Below are 27,034 nucleotides of genomic sequence, written 5' to 3'. Positions count from 1 at the left end.
TTGAACGGGGTAAAATAAAGGCAGAATCATTTTTGTTTGCAATTTCAAAGATTTTTCCTGTCTAGCGTGAGTGTGTGCACACATGTGTATGTGTGTATGCCAAGGCAACCTTCAGAGCACTAAGGAAGATCGATGTAGAATAACCACATGTAAAATTATCCCAAATGGCAACTGATATTTTCCTAGTGCTCAGTCTAGCCGGCAAATCTACCTGCCACAGAGGTGAACAACTAAAAAACCACAGAAAGGGCAAATAATGTGAATTAGAGTTTATAAAATACTGTTACAGCAGTGTGTATATGTATGTATATCTATTAATTTACTCATCTACATTTTTCCGTGGGGAAAGGTGAGCAGGCAGTGGCTATTTGCTGTACTAACCTCCTTGTATTCAGAGCAGGTGGGCAAATGTTAATACATCTCATAATTGATGGCTTACAGAAATACTATTTTTGCATTAAAATAGGTGCTATGGTAAAGAAAAATAGCTGTGTGACCTACCGAACCATTGGGAATGAAGTAGAGATTCACCCACTTTATCCCACACCATTTACATCATGCTCAGGTCCCACCATTTCTCACCCATCCTAACCAATTGCCATCACCATCTTGTGGTTTTGTTTCAGTATACATACACATGCACACATATGTATGTGACATCTGGTTCCAGTAGAGTTCATTCTTCTTTAACCTGGTTAGTTTTTACTGTAATATTTTTACTGGGACATATAACAACCATAATTATGTGACATACAGTGTTACATAGTAATTTAACAGATACAATTTAAATTATTGACTGTTCTCACCCAGCATCAAATTACCTTGAGGTATATAACAGACGTTATTATACACATCCTTCTGCATTACCCACCACATGCACCCAGGTCCCTGAGCAAAAGCAGTCCCACAAACAGGCTTGCCTTTGCCTGAGGCAGGAATAATCCAGACTGGCTCTCCCAGTATGTTCCTTATGAGTACCAGTAGGACTTTATCCCCTCCTGTGATATTCAGGAGGTATTTGACTGGGCAGGGCCAGCTCAATTGGCAGATCCCTGAGTGTTGACTAACCAGGTGGCTTTTGCTAAATGTGTGTCCCAAGGTTTAAATGTCCCAGCACTCATTGCTCTCAATGAAGTCTTTAACAGTCCATTGTGCTGTTCAGTTTTTCCACAGGCTGATTCATGATAGGGGATGTTTGACCCAGGTGTTTATGAGGTTGTTTCAAAAATGAGTCCTGTTATCTGACTCAGTTCTTACTGGGGTGCCTAGGATAATATTTTGGGCAGCAGCACAGGAGACAGGATATGTTCCAGCCACTCGGTGGTCACTTCCACCACTATAAGCACCTGGCATTTGGAGAATGGTTCATCAGATTGTTCCGTGGCAGCCAACCCAGCTGGAGCCATCAGTCTGCTCTCTTCACCTACTCTTTCTGAAGTGAGCAGATGTAGTGAGACCAATAAAGTTGAAGGCAAACATAGACATTACTTTTTATTATGGCTGATTGAAAATATGCAACTATAATAGATTTTATGGAGCTTTTTTCTTTCTTTCTTTCTTTCTTTTTTTTTTTTTCTTTTGGATATAATGTTAGATATGATTAATTCCCTTTCCTACACAGTGCATCCCACGGACCTCTCAGAGGTATCAAACATAACTAGAGAGGTGATTTTATTTCCTCAGCATGTCAGGATGTCTTGATCTGGCTTTCTCCATACAGCAATATATTTTACCTCCCACTTTTTCTCCTCTTGGCTCAGTCTGTGGATCTGATGCTGGTTAGTGCTGTGCCAATAGCAAAATACTCCCGAAGAAGGCAAATCTGGTCTCAGTCCTGGTGGTCTGCATGTGGAAGCTGGCCATTAGCAGGGAACTAGAAGCAATAGGCACTAAACTATTGTTCTTGTGAGTCATCGCAGAATACTTCTGCAATTTCTGTTTCCAATCAGGTTTTTAGATGGATATTTGGAGACAGAATTTTCTACCAAAAAAATAAAATATTTCCTAGGGAAAGGAACTCTCCCCTTTCTTTTTGCACTTCATATGAACCAGTCCCCAGTTGCACAGCACAGAGCATGTCTCATTGACTAATACACAGCTCAGAAAAAATAGCATTTTGTATTTTCAAGAAAAGATTTCTGCTGTGAAAAGAGTGTGTGTTTGAGCTTTATGGGTGTTAAGATTGCCAAAGGAAGTTGTGTTGTGGAGGACCCTGGAAAATGTACTAAGACTAAATATTAATTCTTAATGCAACTGTGCATCCTGTGTTCAATCAAAAACAGACTGAGTGTGAAAGTGTTGGAAACCAAAGTGCAATTTGTTCACTTGCCAAAAAAAGCAGGTAAACTATCAGCAGAATTGTAATCATCAACTGCTCAGAAGTCTGTGTAATGTCTTTTACAGGAGCAAAACTGTTCTTAAGATGTAGCTTCCTTAAGAGGAAAAATTAGGCTACTACAGGCAGATGAAGAAAACGAAGGTGAAGCTTACTGTTTTTGAATACTCTCTTTTGCCACATAGCTGACCCATGGTTTAGAATCTTGAGATCAAGGACCTAAATGTGGGTGACAGTGGAGCGCAGGCACAGAAACACATCTACCTCTGAGGCAGCCAGCAGCAGGGTGATCCCAGTGCCCTTTTTGGCACACGGTGGGTGTTGGCCACTGGCTCAGCAAGTCCACGCCACTCATAAGCACTGAGCCCCTGACTGTAGAGAACCGGCGTTGAGGGAGCTGCCCGAGCAGCCGGAGGGCTTCAGCATTGCAGTGAATAATTGATCCGCTGCCTCCAACCCATCCTCCCTGGGTGCCACAGAGGAATCCTGGCTTCTGGCTCAGCAGAGCACATCGCGAGGAAATAGATTGCATGAAGAGAATAATAATGTATGCACTCGCCTAACAGTTTTGGAAACATTCTCTAATTAATTCTCATAATGCTCCTAAAAGATATACTTCCAACACTACTAAAAGGTACGGTGAGGCATGAGGCTCTTAAGAAATATCTACTGTGTCCCTGGATGCATCAGGAGAAAGTTTGTAGAACTGAAATTATTATCACAAGCAAATAACAATACTCTCGACCAACTTCCCAAATGTGTCTTTGTATCTACTTAGTGTAAGACACAATTCAAAATCACTTTCAAGAGCTTAAATACACAGGCAAGAATTTCATACATGTTATCGTATGTCATCTCCATATGCTTGACGTGTGTATATGAAGTGCTGAGGGTAAGCACTGTTTTTAAGTATGAGGTGGTATCTGGGCCTTTAGCATTTGGGAAACAAAGAAATACGTTACTAGGCAAAGCATTTTAATAAACAGACCAAAGAGAAGGCTTCAAGTAAGTGTGGATTTATTAAGTTTTGGAAGATGAACTTTCAGAAAGCTGGACGTAAGGCAATCTTGTGTCCTAAATAATTACCAGACTTCTTTCTGCCTAGGGAAAATTATGAAATAGATCCCCTCAGACTAATAAAGAATTAATGGTGGAAAACATAATAATGTCATGCTATGTGTTTGTGAAAACAAATCTTGTCAAATGTATTGTGATTTTTTTTTTTAAATGAGATTTCAAGTTGGTAGAAGTAGCAAGGTTGGGGTAGCAGACCTCTGTATAGTTTTTATCTCTGCAGCATGACATTTTGATTACTACAAGTATACCAATTCCAAGTTAATGAACAATTCCAAATTAATATTAGGAAATTAATATATGGATGGTGCATATTGAACGAATGAATTTTTTTTTCCATCTTGTAGGGAGGTCTGTCATGGGAAACGTGGGCTCAGAGCTCTGTTGAACTCTGCCATCTCAGGGTTTACTCCCAACTGCCACCATCTTCTTGTGCAACCCCAGAAATGCCAGTCACTTCTGTGCTCTGCATTCCCGGTTTGTACAGCAATGATGCTGCATGAAACCCGTTTCCAAAAAGGTTTTGAAACTTACTGACGAAAACTCTATACATCATTACAGACGGGGTGTTTAATAGTAGAGTCCTGATCCTATGGTTTTTTGTTTCTTTTCTAAGTGAGCTGCTGCCGCCGCTGGTTTAGGAACCCTGGCAACCTGTTAGTGAGCGGGTTGGCAGCAGGGCAATTACCCACTTTCCTCTGCATCGATTTGTGACTCCATACATTGGGCAAGATGGAATAGAATAAATTCAGTTACAGGCAAATGTGACCTCACAAGTCTCACTTAAGGACTATTTTGGTGTTTTGGTGCTGAGGAGCTGCACCACTTAAAACAACGTAGTGCTTGTAGGGAATGTGCAACTGAGAACTCCAAGAGTAAATGTGTTCAGAGAAGAGCTACGAAAATGCTCAACTTTACAAAAGAGGCCTTGGGTGAGAAGATCTCAGGGTTCATCTTCTTTTTATTTATTTAATTTTTTTCCACGGGGTTCAGAGACCAGCTCTCCTGCCTTGCAGCCAACCCTCCAACAGAACCTGGGAACGAGGACCGAGGCAGGTCCTTATCGTGGTTTATTCTGCATGAAGACAGGGCGCTTTTAGGGAAGTTATGCTGTACTTCAGCCCCAGCTTTTAGGCTCTGTGCACGGGTTAATTAATGTTGGAAGTCTTCTAGGCTGCTTCAGTCGGGTTGTTGGGAGCAATCTCAATGTGTTGATGTGTACTGAGAAATGCGGTGAGATGTGGGAGATGAAAACGTGTAGAAGGAGAAAGGTGTAGATGTGGTACTGAGGGACACGGTGAGTGGGCAGTGTTGGTGGCAGGTGAATGGCTGGACAAGATGATCTTATAGGTCTCTCCCAGCCTTGGTGATTCTATGAATTTGCGATGTGATTATTATTATTTTTCCTGCTTAATTGGCAACCCTGCCTTTTCCCACATTTGTTCATTTTCTGTTCTTTAATTATTTTTGTTACAACAAAGTTTATCCTTTGTGGGACAGAAAGGGAGTTCCATGTTTAATTTAAGGACAGGTTTTGCCAAGAACTGCTGCGACCAAGATTTGATCTTGCGTCAGTCTCAGCACCACAAAGGATCTTTAGTGCTACAGACAGCTTAGAGACGCTTTAACCAAGCCTCAGCGAGGCCTGGGAGGTGCTCTGGGGGAACACATCCCCTTCTGAGCGGAGCCCGCTGCGCTCCGCTCCCGCCCGGCGCGCAGAGAGGCGGTCCGCAGGCGGCACGGCCCGGCCTGCCTGCCGCGCTGCCGGCAGCGGTTGGGCCGCGCTGCGCCGCCCGTGCCTCGCGGTGTCGCTGCAGACCGCCCCGCGCAGCTCTGCGGCCGTGCGCCGCGCGGCTCTGCGGGCCGGAGGCAGCGCCGGGTGGGCTTCCAGCGCTGGGCCCGGCTGGATGATTACCCCGGGTTCGTCGTTTATGGTGTGCTTTGCGCTCTGTTTATAGTCGTGCTTTATTTTTCGTTTTTCCTTTGCCCGCTTCTTGTTTTGAAGATCGTTCCTGCTTCGTTTTATATGGAATTATTAGTGCGGCTTTCGAGCGTTAGTATAATTTGCCTCCATTTAAAAGTTATGGAGGTGATAAAAAGGCAAACTTGAGTGTATGAGTGCTGAGTGCCGTGATCCAGCCCACAGTGGAACAGAGCGTTCTTTGCTCTCCGCTAATAACTAAATCTTCTGCTACAAACTTAATTAAACTCTTTTCTAAAGAGTTTCCAACTTCCACTTTAAAGCTTCATTCTTGCAGTGCTTATTCAACCCAAATTCCAATGCTTGTGCTTTCCAGAATTGTATTCAAGGAGAAACAGCTGAATCAAACCTATCTCAGTGACACCGTGTCAGACACTTTCTTTTCCTTTTTATTTTTCTCCTCCTAGTGCAGAACTCTGTGCAGTTTATCCTGATTGCCATTTCAAATACAGATGTTATATCAGCTGATACAATAAATATTTGTTTATTTGAATTTGATTTAGATAATATTATTTTTTTCTTTAGAGAATTTATGCCAGCAGAGAAGGGCAGAAAAAAGTGTAACCATGTATTTCATTTAGCCAAGGAGTATGAGTGTGTGTGCAAATTAAACAATTGCGTGCACATGTTAATTTAGATATTTGTATGTGCAATTACTTAATTTGCATGTGCAGATTAAGTTAGCCCAATTAATCACTATGATGGTCCTGTTTTACACAGTTGTGAATCTACCAGCATTATAGTTGTATCCCCACAAGTGCTGAAATAACCTTACAGGAGACTTGGGTCCAACCTGTGCACAAGTCAATCACATACTTTTGAAAAAAACAAAAAACAAAAAACAAAAAAACAACACAAAGAAAACAACAACAGCAATAAAAATTCAGAAAATGAATTTCACAATGTGTTGTTTGTTACTTCTTTTGAGAGTATTTTGTTTAGGGAAACCAGCTATAGCTATATATTTGATCTGTTGCTGTTGGGACTGCTGCATTGGAACAATATTTCTCACATCTGGAACTTTTTGTTTGGGCTAATTAGAATGGTGATCTTGGATTCAACCTATCTTAAGTCACAGAAATATGAAGTGGGCAAATTAAGGACATTTGCTCATGATTAGAGTTCCTAAATGAAAATCAGTGAAATGCTTCTTAGAGTATTTACAATCTTGTACCAACAAGGCTTTTCGTGCACAGTGTGTCTGTGCAATGAACATTGCATTCATCAGTACAGTAGCACCCAAATGTGATTCATTCTGTGTTGCTTTCAGATTTGGTCTAGTGTGTGTATTCTTCTAGGGTGGAAGCCATCAAAATTAAAAGCAGCCTCATAAAAGAAACCGTATGTCACACAGTATATTTTCACTTTGGGGACGTGCTGTTTGTCAGCCAAATGGTGCCCGTTGTATCCCCATGGACGTGTGTCCTCGTATATCCCTGCCTTCCCTCAGCAGTGGGGTTGCCAACAGGAGCGGCTCTCACCCTCGCTGCCTTTCAAGCCCAAGTAGTCCAGTGCAGGCTCAGGGCTGTCAGGCAGCAATTACCCTTCTAAGCCCTTGCAAGTTTATTTAGATTAATTGTTACCATTCTGTGGGTTGCATTTTTTGTTTGTTTGTTTTTCGTGTCTGTTGTTTAGTTTAGCATATGTGGCTAGAATCTAGAGACCCTCCACCCTACCCATCCCTAAAGCCAAGAGGTACCTGCTGAACTTTAGTTCTTATCACCGTAGACCGTTTGGCCAACAGAACCTGCTGTGACCAGGGGCTTTTTGCTTCCACTACATGTAACCCAATTTCCTTGTGATGAGCACAACCTACCTCTTTTTTGTTTGTTTTTGCTGATGTATTTGGGGCTCTGGAGTCAGAGAAAGTTTGTGCATGGAGTCAGGTGGAACCTTCTGTGTCGGTATTCCACATGCATGACCTGGGCTCGGGTTTCCTGCCTGGCACTCCATGCTCACATGTGCACGAGGAGCCTGGCAGTATAGATTGCTTTGTTCCTGTACCTGGTTAGAGGACCGTGCAGCCAGCAGGCCTCTGTGCCATTCCCCACCATGCCCAGGACTACTGCTACCCCAAAACATGTGGCAGATCACTACTGCCCCATAAACTCTTGAAGAAAAAGGCAGCAAAATTGCAGAACATGTGTGACCTGTAAAATTTCATGCAGTTTTTCTTTAAAACAAAGAAGCAGAGCTGGTTTTGACCTGGTTTTGTTCGTTCTCTTTTTTTCCCTATGGGTAAGGAATGTGGTGCTACGTTGCGTGACTTGGCCTCTCCAAGAGGACAAGGGGGGAAAAGTGACAGGAAGGAAAGTTGTGGTTAAAGCATGAAGAAGCAATATTTCTTCCAAAATACGATTTCTAATATGTCAACATTTAAATGTGAATTGTTCTGATCAAATATTTACTGCTATCGGGAGCTGTGTAGAACATTAATCTTAATTTGTTTTTCTTTTTCTCAAAAGCAATGAGTCCAACATAGCTAGGAGATCTGTGTCTTTAAAAATAAATAATGTAGCAGAACGACATATTCTTTGGTATAGAAATGCTAGCCTGTGGCATCTTCTGCAACTACAAAGCAGTCTCAAGTGAACTTTCTTCCCTTTTTATTAATAATTCCCTAAATCAAGGAGGAATCTTTAAAAGTTCCCTTTCGTTTTCCTCTTGCACTGCTCTCAGCTCTGCCTCTTGCTCACACTGGCTCATTTCCCGCCGTGTCTTATGTATGGGTATAAATCTGTGCCTGCAGTTTCAGGAGGATGGGCTGCAGCCTGCTAATTCTACGTGCAAACACAAAGTGAGTTTTTTCTCTTCTATTCCATTTTTTTTGTTAGCCTAGTTTTGTGGGTTTTTTTTTTTTTTCTTTTTCCTGAAGGTGGCAGTGAAAGAAAAAAAATAACACCCTTTGAAGATTTAGGAATTTTATTACAAAACAGATGGACAAGTACTGTATTTTACCCATTTCCCCTTGTGCCCATGAGCGCTGACAATGAAAACTACAGCTCCTATAAAGTGCTGATCAAATTGTGAAAAGGTGGCCTTTCCCAGCAGCTTGGCACAATCTAGCATTATCTCGGCTTATAAATAAACGGATGGGCTGAGCCACTTGGTTTTTTTCTCTTAGTCCTTACCAAGATAATTGAGGATCATAATGGTGGGAAAGGACTGCAGTCATCATTCGCTGCCTGTCAGGTATCAGTACTCATCTTCGTGTCATCCGTCACCATTGAACCACTCTGTCATCTTTCCCCAGCCTTCAGCGCCGCTCCTTCTCATCGTGTTCATTATCTCCGGCTCAGACCAAGCCCCCTCCCCCAGCTCCTGTAAATGCATCTTTGTGCGACTCTCAGTCTTCTGATTATGAATCGATGATCATGTGGTGTAAGAGAGATAGATGGCTTTTAGTTCCATCTTGTCTTCTCTAATTGTAAAATATTAGTTACATTAGACTGTGTCTTTTGATTAATGGAACTTATTTGGAGTGGCCTCTCCCAGCCCTCCCCCTTCCAAAGTCCTCCACTGACTTTTGAGAATTGAGTGATTTCACTTAAAGCAGACAAATAGGCCCTTCAGCAAGGAGATAGCTCGGCTCTAATATTGTGGGCAACGCGAGCTCACAGAGACAGAGTTGTGTGTGTGTGTGTTTGAAGAAAGGCTTCAACTCCGGCTAGACAAACACAGACCATTTATTACCATACAGTAATGCTGTTTTGCAAATCCAGCAATTCTTATAAAGCTGCAAAACAGGACATAAGGCTGAATGCCTTTTGAATTAAATTAATCTTAGATAGGAATTAGGAGCATCCTCGCATTCAGTTTGGATGAAACAGGTCAATCCAGAACTTTGATGTATTAATGCTAGCATAAAGTGTTATCTTAATACTCTCCTTTATACTTACAGGACATATCATCAGCCAAATGTCTCTTCCTTGTACATCTGACACTGTGAGACATCCGTCCTTTAATACAGAATTTATCTTATTTGGCACTATTTACCTAAACATGGTCGGTTGATAAAGTCCTTGCTGTACAAATGGAAAGGCAGTTGACTAAATCCCTTATTATAAATAATCACTGTCTATCTTTCAGTGTAAATTCAAGGACATGTTCACTTTCAAGCTATCAGTTCAATTAGAAAAGGTCTATTCACTGTCGATGTCTATATCTCATGGAAATAGGAAAGCACAGTTAATAAACAAATCAAACTATTTTAAAAAATAGCACTGCGGATTATGGAGTGAGGGTGGCACTGTCAGGACACATGCTATATAAAAATATATGCAAACAGTTTAATCTAAATTTTTTTTGCTACTTTTAGGATTGAAATCTGACCTTCGTGTCCTTCCCCCCCCCTCCTCCCCCAGTACTTAAATCTGTAATATTACTGCAGAATATACTGCCTACAACATACCTTCTGTGTATAAAAATTTGAAGGATAAGTTTGTGTTTGTATAAAATGCCAGCTAAGTCCTAGGCAATTTATATCTTTGTGTTAAAGAAAAGGGAGCTGGTGCGGGGCTGTGCAGGGCAGGGGCTTCTGCACTGGGCAGTGAGGTGGGGGCTTGGGCTCCTTACCTGCCTGTAGTGCTGAGGCTGTGCTATGGGCACCTACCTGCTGCTGAAGGTACATGATGGTAGAGAAATCTTTTCTCTCCTTCTAGAGGAAAGTAACTTTCTAGCCTTTACAGTTATGGGAAGTACTTGATAGTAGGAATCCAGAAAGCTGGAGAAAGTCCAAATAGAAACCCAGAATAGCTTATTTTGTGCATATATATATATATATATATATGTATGTATTAATCACTTCTTATAGAATTTAAATGAGATTCTTCATTAGCCTTAGCCTCGATATCCAAATGCTCTGTGCAGGAGAGGGCTCTGTTGAGGGCTGAACCCTGAGCTCCCACATCTCCATACACTTCCAGTCAGTCCTGTGTTCATCTGAGATCACGATTTGGCTCTGGATGAATATTTCTGTGCAGTATTTACCACCCTTGGAGGAGTGATTATATTTAATGGCAGAATTTCAGTTGACTTCTCAATATGTATTGAGTTGACCTTTAAGTTAAACCACAGATTAATTTTTTTTTAGTTGTCGGTTTAAGTGCATTTATAGCCCTCTTTGTTCTGATCAGCGTAACAGTACGTGAAGTTACCCGGGTCAGATTATTTGTTGAAATCAGAGGAATGGCATGGCTTCTTGAGAAGGCAAATATTTTGCCCCCCTATGACCACTGTATACATTAGTTTTGTTGCAAAATGATTTTGGTTTATAAACAGAGACACCCGTGTGGGTATCAGTTTGCTTGAAAGCCCAGAGCCTGACATTGATTTCATGTAAGTAAACCTTCTCTGGAAGACGATGGAAGCCAACGAAGCTTGCTCGAGATGGAGTGGCTCCCTCAGACAGCAGTGTTTGGCAGCACTGCTGTCATGGCAGGGACGTTCTACTGTATTTGCTACCCGTGTGCGTGACATGCTGTGCTGGATTGCAGTTCTGCAGAGATAGAGAAGGATGATTTTTATGCTAAATCATCAAAAACAAAAAACAAAAAACAAAAAAAAACCCCAACAAATAATCAAACACAAAAACCAGTAAATGTCTGAAGTGCATAATTTTCTTCCCATTGCCTATGGAAAGTTTAGTATCAGTATGCTAAGAAAGGAGGTTTTGGTTGTTGATTTTGTTTCTTTTTTTTCCTGTAACATATGTGCTATGTTACATATTGATCCCATGATCTTTGCTGCATGCCATCGCTTGTGCTGAGGCCTCAACTCCAGATCTGAGCCCTACCTGTGCTGGATGCTCACAGGGCTGTTTGTTGGCCTTGAAGCAATGTGTGGACAAGCAGCTGGGCTCAGAGTGCCAATAGTAATGTTAAAATTACAACCCACTCCATTAGATGGGTTTAGGTGATGAAGCTGGTGGCACCTTCAGAGTCCTCTGTCCTTCCACACCAGAAATCAATAGTGCATAAATATAAGGAAAGTGGGTTCAAAACAAAACAATGCGATGTGACTGCTTTTAGCCCCCAGCCAATCTTCAAGTGTGTTTTATGAACCTTCGTAAGTAAGAGTTAGGTGATGAGGCCTTGCTTCAGAGACATCCTATGCTTAGGCACTGTGTGAGCCTGTGTGCATTCCCACACGCGTCTGCGGGATGATTTACAGGCTTTGTATTATGCATAACCTTCAGCAATTTGCTGAATCAGGGCCTAAATACTGAAATATTCTTTAATAGTGCTGGCTCCACCGTGAAACTCTAGAAGGCACATTTGCCTCTCAGTGTCTCTCCATAAGACTCATCAATGATAATGGAGTTACATTAGGCACATCTAAAGTTAATTATACAGTTACCTCTCTCTTGGCCCATGTTTGTCAGAGAGAATAGGATAAAAAAATCTTTTGTCTTCTAACCTCTATTTTTAAAGTTTTGTTTGGATTTTGATCTGCCATCTAGATGACAATGTAAAGGGCACGCTAAGAAGACCTTTTGTAGGTGGGCCTGGGTATTTGTTAGCTGTGAACCAGCTTGGGAAATGTTGTGTTAAGAAAACCTGCAGAAAAGAATCCACAGAAGTAAAAGGAATGTTTAAGGCAGTTTGCTGATAAATGGTAGCAAAGCTTTTCCTTTGTAGAACGAAGTGGATGGTGTTAAGGGGTGCTGATTTATATCAAGGGTCTGAAGGTATGCTTCGACTGGAAAAATAAATGCTAGTAACTCACCAAAAAGTTGGGAATTTGTAATGTAGGGACAAGATGAGTGAAGTAGTAAATCTAGAAATTCTGTAATTCACTGCAGGTTGAAAACCAAAATGTAGGTTTTTTCTTTTACTTTTTTTTTCCTTTTCTTTTCTTTTTTTTTTTTTTTTAAACATGCTTACACAGTTAAATCTGGAGAACCAAAATCCTCTCTCGCAGGTGCAGGTATCTGTATGTTTTGCTTTCGGTTTATCTGCACAGTACGGAGGGATGCCAGATTTCTGTGGGGATCCAGAAGCTTTGACATACTCCAGTTTACAGTACCTGAAGTGTGCTCAGCTGCTAATGCATTTTGCATGCAAGATCACTGTGCTTCAGTGTGACAGCTAAGAAAAATGTCATTTTTATTTTTAATTGGAACAGGATACAATTTTGCCGCCCCCCCCCCCCCCCCCCCCCACCTGCAAAAAACAAAAACAAAACAAAAAAAAATATAGAAGAATAAAATCTGATTCTTTGTTAAAGATTTGTTTTACAAGAGTCCAGTCACAAACCATCTAGTACTTAATAAAGTCAAATTCCTTCCCACATGTTCCTGTGTGCCCCCATGGAAGCCAGTGGGAGCTGCACATGAATACCGAGTGCAGGGTTTGCCCTTAGGACTGAATTTCCTCACTGACTATTCCTTTAGATTGTCTTTTGGTTAACAGTCTGTTTGCAGCAGGCTAGGGCCAGAGAGGTGGTGTACACCCCACTGTTCAAGTCTGCAGGAAAATATTCTATGGAGAGCTACTTAATAAAAATCAACTTGCTCCAATAGTCATTGAGAAATACCTCAACTGTTAGCAATCAATCGAGGGCTGAGTTTGAAAAAAAAAAAAAAAGAAAAACACAAAAGGACATCAAAGAGGTTCTCATTCCCAGTCTATTGCTCTATTTAAGGGTCCTATAATTCGGTGAGGTTGTGTGCTAAATAATTTGTAAGCCTTCAGAACATCCAGGTTATTGTTTGTGGACAGATGGTGCATCACATTTTATTGCTTATTCCTTCTGTGGTTTCTCATATGCAGGACTGATGTGCACTCTGAAGTCTTTGTTTCCTTGCTAAAATCTCTAATCTAAAACAGGCAATCAAGCACACAGACAGTGCTTCAGAAAGCATAATCATAGTTTTAAGGGGGGAAAAAAAGCATTTCGACTGCAGTTAGGAAGCAGATGCGTTCACTGAAAATGCAAAAGGTTATCAGAAGAATTAAAATAGGAAAATAGATATAGAATTTGGAAGCCTTGAGGAGAGCCTGTGCTTGCTTTGGGAGTAGGTGTGCCTTTTCCTGGAGTACCTGCTTTGTATCTCTCGGCGGAGCTGGCGCAGAGAGAGCCTTTGGAGCCCGGCTTTTGCTTTCACCTTGCCCCCCGGGACTGGCAGCCTTTGTCTCCCACAGGCAAGTAGCAGCCGTGTTGTGATCTTGGAACCGCGGCTGCCCCGAAGAGTTAAATCATGTTGATATACAGGAAGGAAATGGAATAGACTAACTCTGCTCTTTTCTTCCTACGGATTTTTCTTTTTATTCTGAAGATAGAATTACTGTTTGTAAGCATCTGAAAGTCATTAGTGGCTCTGCAGTCTGTCAGGTGCCGACGCAAAAAACTGCTGAAACTGAACGGGTTCCTGTGCAGAGTGCTGGGAATTTGTCATGTGCTGATGAGCAGTTATAATAATATATGAGCAAATCACAAGCATTCTGCAAATTAATCAAATTTTTTTTCCCTTCTCCCTTGTCTCTGGGAGAGTGGCTTTGCCGGCAGACGTAGGTGAAGCAGTTTTACTCACAGATGGTAGCTCTGGCATCAGATGGAATTTATATAACAGTAATTCTGATTTCCTGCCAAAGTAGCACTGAAAACACCAGGGAGATTGTACAAGACAAGTCATGTGGTTTTGCTGAGGTTGTTGTGGGAAGTTTAAGGGGGGAAATCTCAAATTTTCCTCTTTGCATTTATTGTTTTAGCCTGAAGGGCCAGAAATCGTACGCCATTCTGCCATAGGCGAAATCCAACACATCTTTTTTTATGAATTGCGCTGAAAGAGTGCTTCACAGCTGTTGAAACTGCTGGCAGGGGGAGAACCACATGCCTCCTTACCCTTTCTGTTCCCTTACAAGGATTAAAGGAGGGAGGGTTCACGAGGTGGTACGCTACACGCGGGGGCAGCAGGGCCTCCCCCTGCAGGAAGCGGCGCCATGTTCGCTCGCCTCACGCTGCCCCACAGGGCTGCTCCGAGGGGGCTCACCGGGCCACACGCTCGTGGGTGGGCAAAAGCTCTTTCCCCTCATTAAAAGTGGGGTTTTTTTCCAAGCAGTGAGCCCAGCCTTGTTAGTTGTGTGCACACAGACGTTCCCACTTGATCAGTAGAAGGAAGAGGGGTGAGCGTGCGGCGCACTCGCTGTACCGCCAGCACGACGATGGCGCTGGGTCTGGTGAGCATCTCGCTCAGCAGCACAGAGGTGTTTGCATCGCAGGCTCGTAAAGAGGGTGAGAGAGCAGAATCAGGCCTCGTGGCTTCTGAATGAGACTGCCGTTTTAAAAGCAAAAGCAGTCTTCCTGGAAAAATATTACAGTGTGTTTGTAATGGCAGTGTATTGAGTAATGCACGGGGCATCGTGAGACTGCTGTGACACTAAAAGGAAAAAATAGAGGAGAGCAGAATGGGAGAACTTTCAGGGGCTGTTTTTAATAAAGAGGTGAATTCTTTCTGCAGTAGGAAAAATGATAAAAAGATGGCGTATCAGCTACATTATGCAACAAAGTAATGCTGCTGTGTTTTTATAATGTAAGGCACTGCCCATTTGTTTTGGTTTACGTGACTGCAGTGAAATAAGTGGATTAGACTGAAACTTTAGCATGCTTCATTGCAGCTGGTTGCAGACATCTGTCATTCCTCAGCCATACATTCTGGATCATGCCAAGAAGAAAAAGCAAAGTCTGACACCTTTCATTTTAGAGAGCCTTTTATAGAAAAGAAAAGGAGAAGGGAAGAAAGCATTTCCTTTGTGACTTAATAAAAAGGACACTTTTTCTATGACAACGTCAACAGTACTTTCCCGAGGAAGAGTTCCTGGAAAGTTAATGCTGGATTTATTCTTTGCAGACTTTTAATTTTTACTGTTGTAGATCCTGATTTGTTGAATGGGTAATGATAAAAATAAATATTCCCTGTGCAAGTGCACGTGTGTGTGGTGCAGGCTGGTAGGGCCACTGCAGCCCCCGCAGCGATTCGGTGTGCCATGGTTGTGCTGCAGGCCTTGCTTGCAAAACTCCATAAGCAGGTCACAGGAGTGTTTTATGGAATGATTAGTGGGGTTTGAGCTACTCCTGGATAATTTGCAGTATTAGCTATTAGTAAGCTGGATATTTATTTACTTAGTGTTTTGTTTTTCCTCAGTCTCTTTACTAACATGTCACTGTAGATAGAGAATCATGAGTTACGTGACAAGCTATAATGTGACAAAATACCATCTAAATTACCCCAGTTACATAACAAAGCAACAGCTGCAATTAAAGGAGAACATGCTTATCCTACTTGGCATTATACATGCAGAAAGCAATTATTCTAGCTTTGGGTCCCAGTTCAGCAAACCTTACACCATGTATCTCTCACTCTCCTTAAATTTAAGTGACTTGTGGAACATGGGGTGTTCCTGATTGTCACCTTGCTGCATGCATAGGGGCAGCTATTCATGTGGGGCAGGCTGCTCAGAGCCTATTGCAAGCCAACTGAGGTCATGAGATGTGGGCAGGAAAAATTTAGAAAGCTAAATCTGGGATTTTGTAAATCCCATTCCTCCAAATAAAATAAATAAACTCAAGATAGTTTCCCAAAAGAAAAAAAAGCAAATGCTATTGCCTTTATGAATTGCTAAGCGAAATAAAAGCTATTTAGTAGCAAAATGTAGTCACTGATAAGACCTTGCCTATTAACACCTCTGAGCTGCCTGATCTTTTACCAAAATCTCAGTGCCACCAGTACAGCTTTTATTCTGGGAAATCACAGCTACATTAAATTAAAAAAAAAGAGCTTCATTCTAGAAGTCTTAAATGCTTCCTGAAATTATAAATATTTACTGAGACAATTAAAAAATATGACAGAACATTAGACAGAAAACTTGTGAATGGCCTAGTAGGAAAACCGAAATATTTCCCTCAAGGGGGTTAAAATGTGAATACGCTGTTATTTATGTGATTAAGACAAGCAGAGGAGTGAATAGGCATGGCAGTTAACTGAAATATGTAAGTAAAGACAAAGGTGGGACTCTGAAGATGTAATTTTGATAAACAGGAGAACTTGGGGTTTCTTAATACTAAAGACTAGCCTGCCACCCGCCTTCAAAACACATTTCCTTGACTGCAGACTTCCTGGGGTCCATCAGGCATGAAGGAAGAAGGTTGTCTGGAGCTGTGCCCAGCACTCCATCCCTGTGTGGAGCAGCCCCAGGGCTGGAATATAGGGATGGAGAGGCCTTGCCTCTGGGCTTTGGAAGAATAAGAGCTGCATTGAGAATGGGGCACAGCTGCAGGCTGATACTTGTGTGTTTGGCCAACCAATGTGAGTTTAGGATTTGGAAGGGGGTTACAATTGAAGATTTTATGAATTCTTGTAACTCTTGCCATTATAAATTCAATTAGAGGTGTCCTACTCTTTACGACTGGTACTGAGTGCCCTTGATAAGAACTCTGTCCTCCGCTTATGTGTATAAACTAAAGTAAATAAATATGAAAAATTAAACGTAATTAAATTTACCAAAGCATGGGACAATGGTAGTCTGACATTTCAAGCTCAATCAATGACAGCATTCCCACTAACCTCGTTTGGGGTGCACTGAGGCACTGGGCTCGTAACTCATGTTGTCATGTCCAAAACCAAGCCAGTGCTGCTGGGCGTGGGCACTGCATCGTGTGGCCACTGCTTAAACTGTATGAGTCTTTAGAGAACAAAGTCTGAAGGTGTTTTGCAGGACAATTCTTGTTTTACAGCATCCAATAATGTTTTGTATTTTTTTAAGAGACCCTTTCAGCTGGTGGTGCTCCTACCTCCTCCCTCCTCCAAGATCCCTTTACCTTCTTAATCAGAAGATCCTGTGTGAAAATAAAAAATAAAGTTTGTGCTGAGTGTCTGCAGCTGAATAACACTGCTGTTTTGTCCTCTTTTCAAGAAATACAAAAAGGTTGTCTTCCCAAAAATCACAACTCGCCATTAGATCGTTGGAAACAAACACTTTTGTGGTAGTCTGTATTTGGTGTACTTTAAAGGGACAGCAAGTTCCTCAGCCTACGTCCAAACAGAAATAATTTCGACACGGTGTATATGGAACAGAGGAAACAACTGTTAAATCACTGTTGTTTTCCATAATTTTGTGACTGAGTTTTTGATAAGGGATGTTTAAAGGAAAGCATTAGCGTTTTCTGCTTGTTTCTCTTTATTATGAATGTACGTTTGGTTATGTTGTACTTATTTTTGTTTTACATATTAAGTTTTGAGGATTATTTTTCGCCACTTTTGGTTTCAAAAGAAATTCAGTGGGTGACAGTGGGTGCAAGCTTTTCAGACAGGAATTGAACTGTTAGTTTAAATGCAATCTTTGTTTTGGGGGGAATTTGTAACATGAAGTTGATCTTTAAATAATATGTACTAGATACGTATCATTTAAACCTATTACCTACATAGTAGGTGTTTGTTGTTGTTTTGTGGATGACTTTTTTTAATGTAAAGTACTCAGAAACAATTTTTTTTTTTAAGAGGACATAGTTTTAGTCTGAAATTCTCCTGCAGTGGCCCACTTCTTTACCATCCCAGCACTGCAGGTACGTGGGGACCAAGGGTGCCAACACTCTGCCCCATGCCAGCAGTGGCTCTGAGCTGGGTGGTGACCTCTGGACAGGGCCGTGCACCTCATTGCTCCCTATAGGAGGATTCTTTCTGGATCACTAACGTGGGATGATGGTCTTCTCAGTTGGATGAATCCTTCTAGTTTTAGGTCACTGCTTTCCAAGCATCCTTAATGTGTTTATTTAGGGCAAAGCTGGTGGCTGTATTTTGTGATGAGATGGATCTTAAACCCCAACTTATCTTTCCTTAAATAAGAACTTACAAATGACTTGCAGAGAGAGAGGTTTTTTTTAGATTCAGACTTGAGCTGCCCCTGGAAGCATCTGCTCTGTATTCTCTAGGGGTAATTTAGGTAACTTGATTTCTGTGTGAAGTGTTTAAGTAATAAGAGGTGAGCCATAGTCTGGTGCCTCTTACAAGCAGTTCCTCCAGTTTCCTTTAGGACTATCTGCAGGATTGAGTCTGTGATTGGTGAAGGAATGTAGCTGAATAGATGGTGTTTAGAGGGTTGCTTTATGCATCTCACTGCAAATACTCAACCCAATGCCTTAGCCTTGGTAGGTGGAAATGTGCCCACGCATTCCTAAAATGCAGATATAAATGTTCTTTGTTGTATATGATTCTACAGTAAGGCATCAGAAAAAACCTTAGACAAAGCTTTTAGTTCGTACAGCTATTCCTGGTCAACATAAAATAAAGAGTTTTTAAATTTTAATTTTCTTTTTTTTTTTTTTTTTTTTTTGTTATCCAATAAACATATAAACTTTACAGAATATTGTAATTGTTCCCAAAAGACCAACTTGTTTTGTGCTGGACTTGTATGTGAATAAACATATACTTTTGAATTGTTTTATAAAAACTTTTACTACGTATATGAACCCAATTGGACATACTTAATTTGCCTGGTATTTTGGGAGTTTCATGAAATGCATATTTTGAGACCAATAAAATGGAATGGAGACATTATTGTCTATTGGACAAATATATTTATTCAGCATTTCCCCATCCATACTGTGATGCTACAGATCAGAATGGTTGCTTTAGAGCCTTTCTGCTCTCATGGGTAACACAGACAGGGTTTGGAATATTTGCTGTGGATAGTAAATGTATTTATAAAAATTTATATGTTAAAAAAAGGAAATCGCACAAGCCAAGATTTAAATGAGAATAGTTCTCCCTTTTCTTGTTATTATGTTACAATAGCATTGCTTTAAAACGGCAGTGCTCACCGCCATGCCTGGGATCCAGAGATTCTGGTCTGAGAAAGCCATGACATCTGGCTGACCATCATTCCTGAGTGGCTGAGAAATGTGTGATTACGCCAGCAGTGCTGAGGGATGGAGCATGTCGGTGCCATCCATACTGGTCCTGCTGAGAGGGCCGAGCCGTAGCCTGAGGTGGTCCCTGGCATGAGGGATTGGCACAGCAGCCTGAGGAGGGTCCAGACCTTTGGTGTCCAACATCTGAACTGCAGAGATCTGCCTCCAAAAAATTCAGAGCTCTGAGGCTTTTCAGATATCTCTCAGTGATTGAGTCATTTATTTGCTTTAAAGAGCTAATGGCTGTTGTTTCCGATTTTCACCGAAAGGATATTCTTAAACTAAGCAAAGAAAACTGAAATGAGTTTGCTGTATTGCATCTCAGTAAATGTTATAGCCATTGGCCATCTATGGAAAACATTCTGTCAGATAATCACAGCCATTTTTGCATTTTAAGGGAACAAATGTCATATCTATGAACCACATTTTTTTCAGAACTTAATTATAATTTATAGTACATTGCACAGCATTTGTTTTCTATTCATCATTTTATTGCTCTTCTGCTTTTCCCCCTAAATTTATGCACTGAATTGCGTGTCGGTGAGTCTGTATGTGTGTATCTGTGTGTACATACGTACACATATGCAGTATAATAAAAAGTGGTGTAGTGGGGACAACAGACGGCTTGCGTGTGATGTATTATTGGCATTTTTCTTTCAAATTACCGTTTTCTTGCTGCTTTGGGAGAAAGCCATGATTTTGCTGTGATTAGTACACTTTTAACAATCTGGAATAAATTCCTGATCTTATTCATATGACTAGTCCAATGCCCATTTTTACGTTTTAGTGCAACCCCCTACATATGTGCCTGTAATACCACAAAAATAAGATGTTTCTTTGCAGAAATTTTTATAGAATTTGGATGCTGATCAAATATTTTTAGAAGTGGAGAATTAATGCAGCTTGACCATGTAAATGATTTTTTTAATGAGAAAGACTTTAGCATTCATCACTCTTTCTCTCTCCGTTGTTTGTATATTCCTTTGTGCTAATCTTAAATAATGGATCCATATCAAAGTTAATAAATTAGTAACTATCAGCAGTTTTGATTACAGTGAGTAACCCAATGACACTATGTTGACATTGAGTTTTTACGTTTTTCAATACTACTGTTTGACTTTTAATGATAAAATAAAGTAAAATAGGTTTGGCAAATATTTCAATCCTTAACAACTCAGTTGTGGGTAGTAGCTTTATTTAAATCCCAGGCTTCTGCTTTAAATATATTTTCCTTTAAATTGTCATTAAAACAGCAACACTTTGAGCTCCATGGCTTTCCAAAAAGCTGCATTTTCTGACTCCATTTGGTTGAAGCACCATGTTGGGCTGCATCAGTAATGCCATGTTATGAAACCTAACACGATGTGACTGATGCAGGCTGACGTGATGTGTCACAAAGCAACATATCAGATCACAAACTTCAAAGAAAGAAAACAAACTTTTTTTTTTTTTTCTCAAAGCCTAAATTAACAAAGCAGCATATTTTTTTAAAAAGGCAGACTGCTTTCAGACATTAAGGGATTTTTCTACATAGTCATTCCACAAAGGGTTCTCTGTTCTGACCAGAAGACTTGTTCCGTTCTGGCTCCTGGTTCTCTCCAGGTACAGATGAAATGAGGGGCAGCCCAGGCTACCTCAGCACTGCTGTCCGTGCTGGGCCTTATCCAGGAAGGTCTGGATCACTTCAGAGAACCAGCTTCAGCAGGAGCTGGAGATAATCAACCCTCCTGGGGCAATCCGTACCACCTTAAATTGTTACTGTTCTTTGACTCCAGCCATTGCTGGTGTCAGCTTAACTATTTTGTCATTGTTATTTTCTGTGGCTCAGTTTCCTTAGACTTTCAGCTTCAGTCCAGAGGATCACTAAGTCTTTTCACACGCTTGGGTCACATACTTCGTAGCATGTTACTCTACAGCAGGATTATTTCAGCTGCAAACAACACATTGTCTTCTATCTTCACTTCTTCACTTTTTTATCTAAGAAAGATGCAACATAATTCTCTCCCGCTGTTGGCCTGCCTTTTGTCTAATTATCCTTACTACAAATGCAATGCATTACACATTATCTCTTGAAATATCAGGAAGCTTTCTTGATTTCATTTTTTTCTTTTTCTTTTTCCTTTTCCTTTTTTTTTTTTTTTTTTTTGGAAGGCTTTCATATAATTTTATTGGAAGATATGTAATGGGTGAAATATATATGAACTATAGCTTGCTAAGAAAGAACCTACCAAACACGGATAGATAAAACATTATAAATTTATTGCCAACTTATCTGGAAAAGGTTATTTTAAGAGCCTTCTGCCCACAACAAGTTTTTGAGCTATAATTAATGGATGGGCTACCTAAGAGAAATGGGTATTTTCCTTCACCCCTTAGTTACAAGCAAATTGCAGATATTGTTATCTTTGCAAGTGAAAATAATCTCTAGTTTTTGTACTACTTCTGCTGTAAACAATGTACCGCTTGCTTTCCTATGACCCTCACTCTGTATACATATTTATATATTATTCATATCGGATTAAAAATGAATGTGCTCTTTACCACAGTTGTACTGCATAGTGACAATACAAATTAACTTATTGTGTACTTACTTTTCACAAAGCAGGGATGTGAAATTTTGATGGCCTGAAAAAGTAAGTTGTGGGGGAGGTGATGCAGAACTGAATCCTTCTAGGTGTGTTTTATGTTGTCTGATTTATTAAAGTTCATTGAATTAATAAATGACATTCTCCATACAGAACTGCACAGGCTTGAATTTGGTTGGGGGGTGGGCAGAAAGAGTTTGCTTTTATTCTGGCACATATGAGGTTGTTAGCTCCGTCGAATGGTTGTGGATTCTTTGTTTAAAATTTGTGGGGGATAGTTAGGAATGTGTTGGCCATTTAATGGTAGCTACTTACAGCCAAAGCACTAAGAGCTGCTTGGTGAAATCTCGTGCTGTTAGCGAGCACTACTACCTGGAAGAGTCCAAATCTTTCCATGCTACATGGTGCCTGAGGCATTCATAGCGTGGGTACTGTGCACATTGTACCCGTGGCTTTGTGTGTGTGCTCCCTGCATGCTGCTGATCGGAGCAGAGATCGAGGACATATGTCTTCTTTGATACACCCAGCATATAAGATGGTCCAAATGCCAGGATATCTTTTGCTTTTTGCATAGCATTGGTAGGAATGAAGTAAACAAGACCCGAGTGCAAGCTGTACCATTAGTCACAACTTAGCGGTTTATTTGTTCTTAGCAGGGGGAGCAGTCATCAGATGGTCAAATGAAACAAGAAATACTGGAATGGAATAGGTGCTGCTGGTGTGGATGCAGCAGTGTATGGGTGAATGTGATGTGGTGGCAGACAGAAAAACACTACAGTCCTTCACAGAGCGAGTCTTCTTCCTTTTACACAGTTTCAACCACTTTGTCCCAGGTGTTTCTGCCTGGGCAGAGGCTTTATCCAAGAGGGAGAAAAAGGAAGAGGAATTAAAGAATCTGGAACTGAGTTCTGAATTCTAGTGACTATTTCAATTTCTGACAGTCAAAGGAGTAAATGTGATGATTTTGTTTTATTTTATTTTATTTTCTGAGTTTTCAACTATTTCTAGGTTGTCTGAAATCAGATTTTCTCTGGACCTTTTTCACACTCCCACAGTTTTGAGAGTGCTTCCAGTTTTCAAAACTTATATTCTAAATTTTTCAAGCTTTTTGTGGTTCTGTATTGATTTTAGGATTGACTCTAAAAGGCACTAGGGACGCTTTCAATCTCGTTTGACTATTTCCTCATATCTTCCAGTTGATTTTTTTTTTTTCTATAAAAGCCAAATCCATTTTCTGTAACATTATCTATGTAGAAGTTTGTTGGTTTTTTTTCCATTGCTACAAAATTTTCCATTGAAGTTTAGCATTGTAAAGATCAGCAACTTGCAGACTTCATTATTTTTATTCTTATGAATTTGTTGAGGGAAATGCCTTTATTTATCCAGGAAAGAACCAACTCCATCCCCAGATCTATGCATAAATGTGCAAGTTAGATGTCCTGAGGGATGGTCACCCTTTTGGCAATCTTCAATTTGTAAAAGCAAAGGGTGGAGAGGGTGCCTTTTATCCTCAAAAAAGGAAACTTGACTGTAGTCCTGAGGCATAGGGTTTTTCTGACTATGTAAAAGACTTGATGCTTCTTCCCTCTGGAAAGCAGGCAGTGTGTTTGGGAGGACTCAGCCATCAAGTGATGGTTTTGCTTTGCGATAAAAGTAGCAGGTTATTTGAGCAACACAAATAGTTAGTGCTGGTTCAAGTGAATTTCCTTCACTAGAGATATTCCTGCCGTTGTGCCACCAGCAGCACGAATCTAACCCATCTGTTTTCCACGCTAGGAGGGCTGTAGGAGCATTTTCCCACTGCTGTACAAGCAGCATGGCACCAGTGCATTGCATCCCTTTTCTTTTCCTTTAAACTCCCACCTAAAATGGAGGTGAGATGGTCCCCGCTCCTTCCCACAGAGCGGGAAGTGTAGTCCTGTGCTATGCGCACATCTGGTTTGTGCCTGCTAGATAGTACCACAAATGCAGAAGAAAATGTGCTCTTTGTGTTTGGAGATAGGGTATTGTTTTTCACTTATCCCGGCTTTATGTAGATGGTCTGGCACATTTATTTATTCATTTATTTGAGCAAATTAAAGCAAGCTAAGCACATTTGACCTCAGATGGTCCTGGTTTAAGTTAATTTGAGAGACAAAGCTCATAAAGTTCCAGTAAAACACATCAACAACTTCCCAGCATAGGTTGAAATGTGATTGCTGAAACATAACCTCCAAAACCAGATACAGCATGAAGGCTCAGAGTCACAATAATCTGAAAAATATGGGAGAGCTCATCGATAGAGTTACCAAAGAGCGATATCTTTCATTCATGCCTGCGTTTTGCAGCCGGTTGCTATTTCACACATAAGAAGTGCAACTATCAGATTTTGTGCATTAACATTCCTTTTCTAATCTGGCTTAGACATTTTATTTTAAAGCTGGTGATAACCTTGGGCCCCAGCCCAGCAAACACTTCTGTGCTCTTGTTTCTTTACTCGCAGGAGTAATCTCACTGGAGTAAATGTTTGCAGGTTTGAGGCCTTGATTATTGCAGTCCATTATTTCTTTCCATTAAAAAGTAATCTGCTTGATTAAAATAAAACATACCGTTCTTGACTCAGAAACCCACCCAAAGACAAAGTATGTTTATTAGACAGAGGGTCTGCACACTGTCATCCCTGAATTGCACTTCAATAAAAAAGATAATTAACAAGTATAAGGGAAGGCAGTCTAGTACACGATAGCACTGTATTTACAAGAGTTTAGTTTGGATCACTGGCTGATGGATTTACGGCTGGGCGTGAGGAGAGAGAAATAACTGCGCTTTTCTGGAAGATCTGAAGCACAGACTTTTTAAAACAAGGTTTCTTTTAACAGGCGAAGATCAAGAAGCACGAGTTTCTTATTCTCACCGAAAAGACACAGCAATTTCCTCCAGCGGGTGGGCTTTCTGAGGCGCTGCATTTCACCAGCGTGTTCTACTGTACCAACTGAGAAATCTAACCGTCCTTTTGTCATTCGTGCAGGTCACCGGCCCTTCCAGTGCCGATACTGCCCGTACAGTGCCTCCCAGAAGGGGAACCTGAAGACCCACGTCCTCTGTGTCCATCGCATGCCTTTTGACAACAGCCAGTATCCGGACCGCAGGTTCAAGCGCTCTCGGGCGGACTCGGAAGCTCCGGGGAGCCTGGAGGATGTCGCGGGCCGTGCAGCAGGCCCAGCCGAGCAGGCCGAGGAGGGCGGCCATGGGCTGGAGTAGAGCCCAGCCGGCCCCTCACGGCCCACTGCTGCACGGGGCTTCGGCGGCACCAGGGCTGCAGTCGGCCGGCTGCGTTCCAGGCGGAAGAATTGCGTGCCAACTCCCAGAAGTGCACGGGATGCTGCCGGCGTTTAGGTGTATATATACATATATATATATGTGCCCACCCGTGCATATATATATATATTTACACACATGCACATACGCAGTCATATGCCCACTAAATATGTATCTGCATACACACGCATTCTATATGTGGGTGTGTTTAAGTATATATATCACGCTCACCAAATAAATTTCCAGCCCTTGAAAATGGCTGCTAAACTGTTACCTGGCAACAAGTACTTCCAAACAATGTAGGTGGGATAATAAAGTGATCTAAAAATGCAAGGAGGTTGTTAGTTATTTAAAAAAAAGCAAGGCAGTTTCAAACTTTGAAGTGGTCTTTGTCCAACAATAATGCTCTTAACAGAAAAATGATACTGTCTAAAGGATTTAGGGTTGCCTTGAAGATTGAGGGGCTGTGTTTTCATTGTTGAAAACACCTTTATAATATGACACCAGCTGCTGTCATTTGCCTAGCATAGTAATGAGATGTGTTGGTAGACTGCCATGGTGCCAGTCTGACTGGAGCTGTCATTGCAGAGAAAATCAATTCAAGTGGTGTTGCAACTGCAGTATAGGAGAAACCCTAGACGGCCCACAAGCTGGGGTCAGTACTGACCTGTACTGGCAAGCATTGCGATATTACATTTTCTTTCTTTCTTTCATTTTTTTTTTTTTTTTCCACTACACAGCCAAATGAATCAATGCTTAAAGAAAAACAAAAAATCTGCATCCCGATGTGTGACTGCAGATTTGAAGTGTAATTCCATTTTTTTTTTTTAAATCATCTTCAGTATTGAGGGAAATGCTTTTATACTTTCTTTTCTTTGTTGATGAAAAGTAAGTTGCTATAAAAGTAGAAGTACAACGTATAGAAAATATCGTTTAGTGAAACTAGTCAGCCTTATCTATAGAAGGTGCTGGTGAGAAACAGAATTTTATTACGTAGATGGTTGATACTTTTCCTTTTTCTGTTCTTTTCATGTTGTTTTCTTTCAAACTTCTTTTAAATCCCTGTTTTTACACTTGAATGAAGGATTACCCAGTTGTGCTTAATTTTCATGCATTAGTTTTTATAAGTGTTACAGACATTGTGCAGAAGTTTCTTCTGGAGCAAGCTCTTACAAAGTAGCTTGACTTAAGCTATGAATCCAAACATTCTGCTCTTTGTCTCTAATGAAGGAAAGTGTTTCAGCTGATAACTCTTTGTTTTTGTAAACAAATGTGTTCTATATTTTTGCAGATTTTAGCTTTTTTACTGATTGGATGCTCCAAATTTATTAAGTTCTTTGCCACATAGGAAGCTTTTGAGAGTCTATAATGAACCACATACTTAAAAAAAAAAAAAAATAATAACTAAAGGTTTATTCTGAAATTCTCTGAATGGCATAAAATTTTAGCCTTCTAATGTCCTTCCTTTGATAGAAGCAAAATGGGTGCTGTTTATTGTGATGGTAGAGAAGTATTAACTTCTTCTAAAACTAAATCATCCAGACTTTAAAAAAAAAAAAAGTCAATATTTCTTTGCAGGCTGGGAGCACAGAGTAAAACCCCAGGGCCTTAAAACTTCAGCTCTGCCTAAAGCAGTTTACAAAAAATACTAAACTGCAATCAATGTAAATAAAATTCTTAGCGCTACCCTGAGACTGGAAAAAAAAATCTCAGGCTAATAAGGAATACGGTTTGCATATGCTGTCGGAAAGGATGTCATCCAACTGAAGTTTCAGTTTAAATGAGGTCACTGTGTAACTTGGACCCATCTGGCACAGAGCAAGCTGCTTTTCTTGTTTTTCTAGTATAGTTCTCACT

The 27,034-nt window shown here is 40.8% G+C and overlaps 1 protein-coding gene across 6 annotated transcripts in view; it reads left to right on the top strand.

Moving 5' to 3' along the window:
- The window catches only part of ZNF536 (zinc finger protein 536), a 325,798-nt gene that overhangs the window by 297,950 nt on the left and 814 nt on the right, over positions 1-27,034 (top strand). For all 6 annotated transcript variants that reach the window (XM_052685929.1, XM_052685930.1, XM_052685931.1 and 3 more), the window contains exon 9: positions 24,888-27,034. This exon is cut by the window's right edge and continues 814 nt beyond it. In XM_052685929.1, coding sequence (XP_052541889.1) covers positions 24,888-25,120 — 233 coding nt within the window. In that variant the 3' untranslated portion in view covers positions 25,121-27,034. The remainder of the gene's footprint in view (positions 1-24,887) is intronic.

This window comes from Tympanuchus pallidicinctus, unplaced genomic scaffold, assembly GCF_026119805.1.
Source record: "Tympanuchus pallidicinctus isolate F22 unplaced genomic scaffold, pur_lepc_1.0 scaffold22, whole genome shotgun sequence".
NCBI lineage: Eukaryota > Metazoa > Chordata > Aves > Galliformes > Phasianidae > Tympanuchus > Tympanuchus pallidicinctus.
The sequence above is the reverse complement of the archived record's forward strand: the minus strand, read 5'-3'. Positions and strand labels throughout refer to the sequence as shown.